This window comes from Nannospalax galili, unplaced genomic scaffold, assembly GCF_000622305.1.
Source record: "Nannospalax galili isolate Female #2095 unplaced genomic scaffold, S.galili_v1.0 scaffold1382, whole genome shotgun sequence".
NCBI classification, from domain to species: domain Eukaryota; kingdom Metazoa; phylum Chordata; class Mammalia; order Rodentia; family Spalacidae; genus Nannospalax; species Nannospalax galili.
In genome coordinates, this window is record NW_008348397.1 from 1,306,972 (window position 1) to 1,317,790 (window position 10,819).

Here is a 10,819-nt window from a genome sequence, read left to right on the forward strand (position 1 = left end):
ACCACCCAACCCTCACCAGCTTACCCAGGGCGAGCTAGTTTTTAGGTTCCCCTTTCCTGTATGGTTCTCACGAGTTGGTCCAGCCTCAAGTCTGCAGCCCACCTAGGGCTGGAGGTTTTGGAGGTAGAGCCTGGGCTTCAGGACCACTGAGGTACCTGTGGCACCTCAGACCCCAGACCAGACCTTAGGCTTACCAGGCCATTCGCTCCTCCACCCCACTACCCTCACACCAGGGGCAGTTTGGAGCCTGGTTTCCAGCCCAGGCCAGCCTTCTTGCCACCTCTCTTCCCTTCCTTTGTCCCTCCATGCTGGCTTCTGAAGGAGCCAGTTTGCTTAGAGCCAGTGGAGCCTTCTTGGTTCTAAGTGTGACACCCTGAACAAACCCTTTCTAAGCCTCATTTCCTACTTTGTCCAAAAAAAAAAAGTGTGTATGTAACCAGTGTCCTACCGTTGTGAAATGAAAGGTGCAGAGTGGGCAGACCTCAGGAATCTGTAATGTGCCTTTCTGCACCTGACAGCAGCAGGGTGCTCTGCTGCCTCTAGGAGTCCTCAGCCTCCTCTAATGGCTCTGCTCATCCGCTCTGCAGTGCTCTTATACCGCCCCCTCACCATGCCATGAGTTGCTCACTTGGGTGCTGGATGTCCTCATGACGTCTTTTTCCTCAGCTTCTTGTGAGTCAGTCCCCTCCCAGGTAACACCACGGAGCTGGCAGGTCTCAGAGCTTTTATGGTCATCCTACTGTAGCCAGAAAAGGAGAGAAAGTGAGACCCAGAAAGGGGCAGGGACTGTCCCATGGTCTCGCCACACCTTACAGGCAGCTTGGGGCTAGCACCAGGTCTCCTGAGTACCCCAGGGCTGAAGGTGTGGCATTAATGTCCCCTCCCCTCAGCTGGTATGTCACTTTGGGTACTATGTCTTCTTTGCAGCCACCTGAGGACATGGGTCCTTCTGGTCAAGGGGCCCAGCTAAGGGATGTGCCCTTGAGCCCAGGAAGGGGAGAGGAGCCAGCAGCCCTGGAGCAGAGTAAGGGGGAGCATCAGTTCCTGCTGTCTCCTGTTTACGGACAAACCGCTGTCATTCCTGAGCAAGGGGGAACAGGCGGGGCAGAGGGCAGTGCCAAGGTGGCACGAGGCTGGGCATGTGCTTGGTCTGAGATGGTGTCTGGGGAGTGTCAGATACCTGAAAGTGCTGCTCTGAGGACCCCAAATCCTACTAGAGCATCTTGCTTGCATTAGAGTGGCTGCTGATCTGGGGGCAGCCAGGGTCTGGGTATCCCAACCCCCACCCTGGACTTAAGTGCCCCCCCCACCAGTGAGTCTTGGCTCTGCTTTTAGCATCTGACACCAGAGGGGCCAAAAATAGCCCCTGGAGAAGGGGAAGAAGGGGACTATTTAAAGGGCCCGGGGAGGAGCCAGGCATAGCAGAGGGAGCAAGGCTTGATCATGGCCACTTCAGAGCTGAGCTGCCAGGTGTCCGAGGAGAACCAGGAGCGCCGGGAAGCCTTCTGGGCTGAGTGGAAAGATCTGACTCTGTCCACCCGGCCGGAAGAGGGGTGAGTATGGGTCAGCTGGAAGTTCTACCTCTGCTCCCCCAAAGCACCCTCTCCAAGTCATATGAGGTCAGAGCACACACCCTTGAAAGTTTCTGGGGACCCCTTATGCCCCCCAAGACCTGGCTGCCCCAGGGAGCTTCCACTCAACCCAGTATCACAGGGCAGTGGCTCCCTAGGGGGCTCACATCCCTCCTCTCCATTTCCAGCTGCTCCCTGCACGAAGAAGATACCCAGCGGCATGAGACCTACCACCAACAGGGGCAGTGCCAGGCAGTGGTGCAGCGCTCGCCCTGGCTGGTGATGCGCCTGGGTATCCTTGGCCATGGGTTGCAGGAGTACCAGTTGCCCTATCAGCGGGTGCTACCGCTGCCTATCTTCACCCCTGCCAAGGTGGGGGCTGCCAAAGAGGAACGTGAGGAGACCCCCATCCACCTGCGGGAGCTTCTGGCCCTGGAGACAGCCCTGGGTGGTCAGTGTGTGGAGCGCCAGGATGTGGCAGAGATCACCAAGCAGTTGCCCCCTGTAGTGTCTGTCAGCAAGCCTGGAACCCTTCGTCGTACCCTGTCCAGATCCATGTCTCAGGAAGCGCAGAGAGGCTGAGCAGGACTGTGACTCAGGCTCCACCATGCCTGCTCTGGGCTGGGCCCTTCCTGGCTAGTACCACAGAGGAAAGCTGCTGGCTGTGGCTGCTTTGTAGTTTTCCCAGAGTTGGGGGCTATGGGAGAAGGGAGCCAGAGGCCAGGATGCCTGGGTCTCCTGGATTCACAAAGGGAGGGGTGCAAAGGTGGGCACTGGAAGTGGAGAGCTGGGGGCCAGTCCAACTGGGCACCCTCAGCCTCAGAAGGGACAAAAGATGCTGGTGAGGGCAAGAGCCCCCTGGGAACAGTGACCTGGTTCAAGTTTCAGTTACAAAAAAGGAGTAGAAGTGAGGGGATCTGGAATGCTCTGGGTAGGAAACTTGGAGATGAGGAAAGAGGATGTGAAGAGGGCAGAGGCAGGGCAGGCCCCCAGCACACTCTGTTAGCGCTACAATAAATGCTCAACCATGTTCCAGGCTCCTTTCTTTCCTTGTGACTGTGTGTGTGGGGGGGGTGTCCACTGGTGTCCCCCATACACTTATGGAAACAACTCTGCATCTGAGCTAAACATGGCACAGCTAGAGGGTACACCTCATGCTTGGGGGTGGGGTGTAGGGCAGAGCTGTAAACAGGGTGACTGTCCAGTTCCCCTTCCTGTACCATTGCCCAGTCCTGGCTTCCATGTCCAATTCCTGGCACTGGGTAGTGCCTAGCAGGCCAGCTGGCATTGGTTGGTTTAAGTGATATCTTGTGGAGACTATGGAGGGGGCTGGCAGCAGAGCTGTTCTTGGCTGTGCCTTGGGGTGTGGATGGGGTCAAAGACCCTAAGGCCTCTCAGTTGTGAACCAGACAGAATCAATCCTTGGCTAGAATCAGGTGCTCCACCCACCCTGGCCTAAGTGGGGTGTGTGTGGGGAAAGCCAGGGTCAGGTTCCTAGTCTGTGACCCCTACAGCTGTTGTAATGACTCAAATTCCAACTTGGCTGGCTGGCCCAACAAGGAGACTTTCCCCTTGGGACAAGGAAGAGGCACAGAAGAGGCCTGGCTCAAAGGCAGCCAGGACTATCTTGGCAGAAGCTGGGGTCCTACCTAATGCAGAGGCACAGGACTCACGCAGAGGAGCCCCTCTTCAGGAAGACGCTGCTTGCAGCGGTGGCTTTCTATTTAGAGTAGATGAGAGAGAAGACTGGCATCTTGTGTGCTTGGATACCTAGAGCACCAAGCAGAGCCTGCAAGCCAAACCTGGCCAACTCCCAAAAGGGACATGAGTGTGGACTGCGAGAGGCATCTGAGACGGGGTACCGCCGATGCCAAAAACGCAAGATGTGCCCCCTAGTGGCCATGAAGCATGAAGCGCGCGCTCCGCTCCCTCCGCCTTTACCTGAGTCCTGTGTCCCCGAAGTGCTGGGAACATCCCGAACCTGCCTCGGCCACCAGCCCCCAGATTAGCAGCTCACAGGACCCGCAGGGGATGCCCGCTGTTCCGCTTGCTAAGTGCATTAGCTCTGCGCACCTCCCTTGTCTCTGCAAGCCATCGGAGGCGCCTGCTCTGGGGCCCCGGGGCACCCCGACCGGTCAGAACGGACTGTCCTTTCTAGAGGAGGGGAGGAGCGCTGGGGGACAGCGGAGAACGGGAGTCGGGGTGAACAGCAGGGGGTGTTTAAGGGGTGTCTCGAGAGGGGAGGGGATTTGGGGTGCTCCCTGCTCGACGAGGTCGGGGGAGAGGGTGGTGACAGGCTAATTCAAACCCGGGGAAAGAGAAGGGATTGGATGCCGGGCAAAAGGTGATGGCTGCGGGAGGCTGGAGAGGAGCGGGAAAACAGGCCGGGGGTTCTGGAGTTGAGGTGGGGGCGCGGGACCGCACTGGGACTGGCGGGGGAAGCGGAGGGCTTCAAGTGCGGAGGTAGGGTGGGGCGAGAGCTGATGTTCCAGCGGGCGTTCCTCATCCTCCGCGCGTCTGCTGCTCTGACACTAACCGAGATGGATTGGGTGGTGGAGACGCCGTGGCCCCGGGCGCCACATCGCTCAGCCGCCGCCCCCGCAACGGAGGGATGGGGCGCGGGTCCAGCGGTAGATAAAGGGATGGCGAGGCAAGCGGGGGACAGGAGGCCCCAACAGTAGCATGAGCGGCACAGACCCGAGCCACGCTTCGGGCACGGTCCCCTACTCGGACTCCGGCCGAGCGGCGGTTGCCTCGGCTTACCAGCGCTTCGAGCCCCGTGCCTACCTCCGCAACAACTATGCGCCTCCTCGCGGAGACCTGAGCAGCTCTGATGGCGTCGGGCCTTGGAAGCTGCGCTGCATGGCTCAAACCTTCGCCACAGGTGAGCAGTGGGATCTAGGCACATGAGGGCCCAGAAGTCATCAGGAAATGCTAGGGGCACACAAGAGAGAAGCAAGCATGCACCCTAGATGGGAACCAAGAAGCAGACAGCTAGCAGGAACAGAAAGGCGAGAGAGTTAGCTAGGCTCAACGGCGCAGGGTTGAAGCCTACTGGGGAAGGGAAGCAGGAGGATGGCTTGAGCCCAGGAATTAGTCAGGCAACAGAGACAAACTTGAGGAGAGAGGAGAGGATGATGCTAGGGACTGAGGGACAGGTGGGGAGATGCAAAGAGAGGCAGAGACAAGGCAGGTGCAGAGAGAAGAGGGACACAGAGGTTGGGGAGCACAGAGGGAAATGCCAGGCAACTCTGGATCTCCTCACTTAATCCTCACTAGAGTGAGTTTTCTAGGGCTGGAACCTGAGTCAGAGGAGCCAAGCTATCTTTCTAAGGTAAGTGGCTCAGGATGGAGCCAGGGCAGATACTTACCAGAGAGAAGGAAGAGCTGGGGAGAGGGCAGGTGAGGCAAGGGAGGGAGGGTTGGCCTACACAGGGCCACCTGGAACTTGCTTCCTCTGCTCCCCCAGGTGAGGTGTCTGGACAGGCCCTCATTGACATTGGCTCCGGCCCTACCATATACCAGCTGCTCAGCGCCTGTGCCCACTTTGAGGACATTACTATGACAGACTTCCTGGAGGTCAACCGTCAGGAGCTGGGACTCTGGCTGCATGAGGAACCAGGAGCTTTTGACTGGAGTGTGTACAGCCAGCATGCCTGCCTCATTGAGGGCAAAGGGTGAGAGATGGGCAGGGGCATTCCTGTGGAGTGGTGAGTGGGTGGTGGAGGGCAACAGAGGGCTGATGGGGCAGTCCTGAGCCCTGCCTTGTGCTCCCCCACAGTGAGTCCTGGCAGGAGAAGGAACGCCAGCTGCGAGCAAGGGTGAAGCGAGTCCTGCCCATCGATGTGCACCAGCCCCAGCCCCTGGGCGCTTCAAGCCTGGCACCCCTGCCTGCTGATGCCCTGGTGTCTGCCTTCTGCTTGGAGGCTGTGAGCCCAGATCTGGCCAGCTTCCAGCGGGCGCTGCATCACATTACCACATTGCTGAGGCCTGGGGGACACCTTCTCCTCATTGGGGCCCTGGAGGAGTCATGGTATCTGGCAGGGGAGGCCAGGCTGGCCGTGGTGCCAGTGTCTGAGGAGGAGGTGAGGGAGGCCCTGGTACTTGGTGGTTATGAGGTCCGAGACCTTCGCACCTACATCATGCCTGCCCACCTCCAAACAGGTGTAGATGATGTCAAAGGCATCTTCTTTGCCTGGGCCCAGAAGAAGGCGGGGATGCAGGTGTAAGGGCCCCATGTGCCAGGTGTCCTGTGACCCTCCTCCACCCAAGCTCCCTAGTACCTGAAACAGCAACTAATAAAGCAACCATTCACTGCTATGTCAGTGCCCTCTGTGACTCTCCCAGAAGAAGGGCAGAGATCTCCTCTGACTGCATAGGCATGGGAAGGACCAACCCTAGCTTTCCTTTTGTTCCCCAGAACCCTCCACGAACATTGCTTTCTGTACCATCCATTTTTCCCCAACCCAGGGAGGCCAACATCAGGAGGGCTCATGCAGCACCTGCCGCATGCCAGGCACTTGTGTATTTCCAGCTGCCACCCAGCCTTGCCTCAGTAGCAGGTCCTGTCAGCCTGTCTCCAGGCTAAGCTCAGGGAGCTTGAATAACAAGAGCCAAAGCTGGAGGGCCAGGAGACTGAAGTGGATGGTAGGGAGGTGTTGAGGTCCAGACATAAACACAGGCCCGGGAGGCAAGAGGAAGGAGCAGGCACCAACACCCTCCCCAGGCTGGCCTTGAGCTCTGCCTAGCTCCATGCCTGCTCTCTGCCACCTTTATCAGCATGTGCCTGGGTAGAAATTTGCCTGTATCCACTGCCTCTGGCAAGTGATGCCACCATTCCCTCAGCCTACCTTATGCACACAGAGGAGCAGAACCAGAGTGAGTGAGGCTGAGAATTGGTTTATTAAGCATGTTCCCTAATGCCTCTCACCTTAAAATTATTTAGTATCAAAAAAACCCTAATAGGCTGCCCAAGTTCCTGAGCTAGAAGCCTGGCACAGGTTGCCGCCCCACAAAGAGGGACTGAGGGATAGGGACAGAAACCAGCTGTAGACTCTCTTCCCAATGGATGTAGGCTATATGGCCCCTGCTTGCCCTGGGATTACCCTGGAACAATGGGTACCTCTGAGAGTGGGGGCAGAAACCATACTCAGACATAAGCTCCACATCCTCTTCCTTCACTGCCCAATATCCCCAAGGACGAGGCTGTGGCAAGGGGCTAGAGCATGGAACTGGAGAGGCCCACCATAGCAAGGTAAAGAGACAGGGAGGCAAGAGGGGACCCCTTCTTTCCTTCCTCTGCCCTCCAGGGACTAGTTCTAGAAGGTTCTCTCGAGGCATGTGGGGGTCCTGAAGTTTGGAGTGGGGTGCAAAGGGGCACTAGATAGACACACACAACCAGTACCCTAGAGCCTATCAGATCATGTGTGCATGCTGGTAGCTGGCTGAACTTGGGGTCTTGGGCAGACTTTATACTCAAATGACTGCTGACTGTGACTTGATCCCCATCCTGTCCAGCTTCCCACCACATGGCCATTCACACTCATCACACACATACTTTTCCCAAATCACCCTCACCTACCTGCCCCTTGAACACATACCCATTCTCTACACTATAGACTGAGGCCCACCCTTATGTCCATCCCCATTAAACCCATGCTCACTGACTGACTGGTCACCTCTGTCTTTGGCCTGGCCCATATCCCTCTGGGTGCTGATGGATTCACTACCAACCAGAACAGCAGCCCAAGGTTCTAGTCCTGGGCCCTCTGGGGTTCTGGAAACCAAAGGCAAGCATGGCTGGTGCAGGAAGCAGGGTAGAAACTCCTCCCCAGTCCCATTCTAGCATCTTGGCCCCTCAGATATAGGAGGAACCCAGCAGCTGGAGAACAGGCATCCAGTGCCACCTAGTGGTGCCCTGGAGGAGGGTGGGGCAAGAGAAAAAGACAAAGTACCCTAAAGGGATGATGGTATTTGGCCTCCTACAGGTAGGAGTGAATGATGTGGGGAGGGAGCATGGAGGGGGACAGAGGTACCACTCCTTTCTATAGACCTCAGAACTTGGTCTCAGCCCAGTTTAGCCCCTGAAACAGGAGAGTTGCCTGCTCCCTGTCCCAGATGTCAGGAAACCACTCCCAGGACAGGCTCCATGTCCTGTGAGGACCAGCAAGGGGCAGGTGGCTACAGGATTCCAGGTCCACACACCTCATGTTCAAGTTCAAGAAGCTAAAATGAGAAAATAAATCATCTCAAGGGGGAGAAGGAAGGAGCAGCAGGAGGGGGCAAATCTGCTCCCAGGTCTTCAGTCCAGTTTGAACTTGGCTTCTGATTCCTTCAGTAGGTACAAGCTGTCATCTTCCAGAAATCTGTGGATTGAGAGAGGAGCCCACTGAGGCAGGCACTCAGTTCTGAGAACCTCCCCAGGCAGGTGGGTGAGAGCAGGCAAGTGGGAGGGTTAGGTGAGCACAGGTAAAGGGAGCTGGGGGGGTGGCACCAACCTGAAAAAGAGGACATAGACAGGAATAGTGCTGATGTGCCAGATGGCATGGGCGTCCAGGACCCAGAAAAGGGGTGGAAAGTCCAGTAGCTCCAGCAGGGACAGTCCCTGCAGCAGTAGGACCACCAACATGCACTTTCGTGTGTGAGGCAGGTGCCGGTGGTTTCGCAGGCACCAGGCCAGCCACCATGCCAGATTCACCAGACCTGGGTGCCGTGGACGGAACAGGCTCATTTGCTGGACCCAGCTGCCTTCATCCCCAGCTGCCTTCCTGACATTTCCCCTGACTCTCCTCTCAGCCTTCCATCTCAGCTTCCCACAGCTCCCAAGGGTCTCTCCAGAACCTCCCCCCAGAACCTGTCCCTAAGCCCACCCATAGTTTGGCAAAGGGCCTCACCTATAGCCACATTGGCCATCATGTTGTAGCCATAATCGAAGTGGATGAGGCTCAGGTAAGAGATGTGTGCAGTCAGCAGCAGTAGCAGGAGGGCCCGGAAGGCACTGGCCACAGCTGGGTGCTGCAGTCCCACGGTCCTGTCCAGTCACCCAGAGCAGCTCAGATGGTGGCTGGCTGTACCCACATCAGTGTGCCCTGAACCATTTGCTCCCCAACATATGTGAGGGCTTGCTGACACCACTGTCTTTTTCCCTGTCCCAAGTCAGCTGTTTCCCAGGGACCAAGGCTCCTGTTACTGGCTCCTGGAGAAGCCAGGTCCCTCTACCCCTGGTGTCCCCATGCAGGGCAGCCTTGCAGGAGTATGAGGAAGCTAAGGAAGAAGGCCCCAGCAGCACCTTCTCTGCCCCCAGTCCCATAGGCTCACCTGACACAGCACAGGTAAATAGAATGCAGGATGACAGCAGAGGCACAGAAGTAGTCCATCTTCTAAGGATGGGGAGAGCCCATGAGGGCCAGGTGAGGGGAGCAGGGCACGGCAGGGGGCAGGGCCCACAGAGGAACCACTGGGGATGGGGCATCAAGGGGACAGGGTCTGGGCTTGCAGTGGGTGGGGCTTTGCCTTGTACTCCTTCTGCTGGTTCACAGTGCCTGCATTACATAATGTTTTAGAACTGCTCAGCAGTGAGATGCTCATGACTTCAGGGGGGTGGCACCACCACGAAATTCAAAATGTCATCTGGGGTGTGACAGGCATGGACTCCAGTCCTGACTGCACTAGCTGGATGACTCTGAGCAAATGCCTTCAGCTTTTCTAGGCTCAGTGGCCTTAAGGGTCAGAAAGCCAATACTAAAACCCTCCTGGAAAGATGCAGGTGAGACTGTGCATGCCAAGTTTGGGATGCCCAGCAGAGACACAGTTCTACAAAGATGCCAGTCCCTCAGCAGAGCTGCCTTCCCTCTGTGGAGCCCGCTCTGCCCCCTCCTGGGCTCCTCAGGGACTGTCCCATGCAGGGGGCTAGGAGGAGCTCACCTCTGTGAGGTCAGTGTCCCTGGTGTGGAAGACTGTGGACCAGAACCAAGCATTGAGGGATACCTGAGGAAGGACGGGTCAGTTAGCATACTGTTCAAGGTAGGGGAGACCCTAGAGGACACATACCCCTGGCTTGTGGGGCTCGGTCTGTATCCCAGAAGCCCTCTGAACAAACAAAGCACTCACCCCTATCCAGTCCAGTTCCCTCAGGGGAGCTTCCCACCACCCTAAATTGCCACCCAGCCCCCCACCCAACCCCAGGCCAAAGGGGCTGCAGCTTCCACAGGTTCAGGCCTGGCTGGGGAACCAGTCCTGGCAGTTAAGTTCCTGGGTTACCCAATCTCTAAAACAACAGCCCCCAGGGCCCAGCCTCCTCCTCCACTGCCAGGTGATGATAGCTCCATCCCAGCCCAGTGGAGCTAGTGACCTCAGCCTCTGGGGGTGGGAAGAAGTGGGTGGGGTGGAGGAGCTTGAGCCAGCTTGGGGTGTGTCGGGGGAGCAGCAAACCAGAGAGGGAGATCAAGCAGATCCCACTGGGACCCAAACTCTGAGGAGGACTGGGGCCAACCTAGCCCAGTTTCCTTCTGGATGGGCCAGCCAAACCCGCTGGGCCAGTGGCTGCTCTGGAGTTCTGGGAGGAGCAGGGGCTGGACTGAAGAAGCTGTGGCTGGGGGAATGCTGGAGGCCATCTTCCTGGAACTGAAGTGTAGAGAGTGAGAATCTTGTAAATACACCATTCCTTTTGTGGAATTGGTCCTGGAACTTTCTTCAGGGCCTGCTGTGTCCACAGCTGAGGCCCAAGTAACTCAGAGAAGGGCGGGCTGGGGTGGAGACAGAAATGGGAGGCTGGGAAACCAGAGGCAGCTAATCAAAGAAGGAGCAGGGCCTGCCATACCCTGGAGGTGGGGAGGGATATGCAGGGGGGACAGGCCTGCCAGAGTTGCCTGTTTAAGTACCAGGACAACTGGCCAGGCAGGGACACAGGAAGCAGGCCATGAAGCCAGTCTGTAGAATCAGTCCAGTGGCAGGAAGGCCAGACATGGCGGAGTTCCTGGGCAGGCCAGGAGCTGGGGGGAAGAGGGGGCAGCGTGGAGGCAAGGCAGGGCAAGCTGGGTAGGCAGGAGACACTTCTGCTGTGGGCTCTGGGAGTACCCTCTCTACCCCTCGCTGAGCCTGGTTCTTCTGCTGGCTAGCCCCATAGAAGGTGCTTGCCACTCAGAGCCACCCCCTGCCTGATGCCCCCCCCCCCCGAAGCCTCGCCTCTGCATCCTTGAAGAAGGCCCTGAGGAATGTTTTTTGGTGGGGTTCTTCTACCCCCTTCCCCC

General features: G+C 57.6%; 3 protein-coding genes across 7 annotated transcripts in view; 2 read left to right on the top strand and 1 right to left on the bottom strand.

Moving 5' to 3' along the window:
- Positions 1-117: 117 nt before the first annotated feature.
- Tcap (titin-cap) lies at positions 118-2,601 on the top strand. Of its 2 annotated transcripts, XM_029569450.1 has the most exons (3): positions 118-1,024; positions 1,336-1,553; positions 1,760-2,601. In XM_029569450.1, the coding sequence occupies exons 2-3, from the start codon at positions 1,444-1,446 to the stop codon at positions 2,151-2,153; spliced, it is 504 nt and encodes a 167-aa protein (XP_029425310.1). In that variant the 5' UTR covers positions 118-1,024; positions 1,336-1,443; the 3' UTR covers positions 2,154-2,601. The 2 variants fall into 2 exon arrangements, with proteins under 2 accessions (XP_029425310.1, XP_008843533.1); XM_008845311.3 differs by lacking the exon at positions 118-1,024 and having other exon boundaries at positions 1,031-1,553.
- Positions 2,602-3,529: 928 nt separating this feature from the next.
- On the top strand, positions 3,530-5,889 carry Pnmt (phenylethanolamine N-methyltransferase). Its single transcript, XM_008845312.2, has 3 exons — positions 3,530-4,455; positions 5,041-5,248; positions 5,353-5,889. Exons 1-3 carry the CDS (start codon positions 4,254-4,256, stop codon positions 5,798-5,800), a joined length of 858 nt encoding a protein of 285 aa, XP_008843534.1. The 5' UTR covers positions 3,530-4,253; the 3' UTR covers positions 5,801-5,889.
- Positions 5,890-6,454: 565 nt separating this feature from the next.
- Pgap3 (post-GPI attachment to proteins 3) overlaps positions 6,455-10,819 on the bottom strand; it is a 15,098-nt gene continuing 10,733 nt past the window's right edge. Inside the window, exons 4-8 of one of the 4 annotated variants that reach the window (XM_008845314.3) lie at positions 9,495-9,557; positions 8,889-8,950; positions 8,465-8,601; positions 8,069-8,273; positions 6,455-7,936 (exon numbers count right to left, since the gene is read on the bottom strand). In XM_008845314.3, the coding sequence (XP_008843536.1) occupies positions 7,873-7,936; positions 8,069-8,273; positions 8,465-8,601; positions 8,889-8,950; positions 9,495-9,557 (531 nt within the window). In that variant the 3' untranslated portion in view covers positions 6,455-7,872. The remainder of the gene's footprint in view (positions 7,937-8,068; positions 8,274-8,464; positions 8,602-8,888; positions 8,951-9,494; positions 9,558-10,819) is intronic. The other 3 variants (XM_008845315.3, XM_008845316.3, XM_008845317.3) reach the window with 3 other exon arrangements.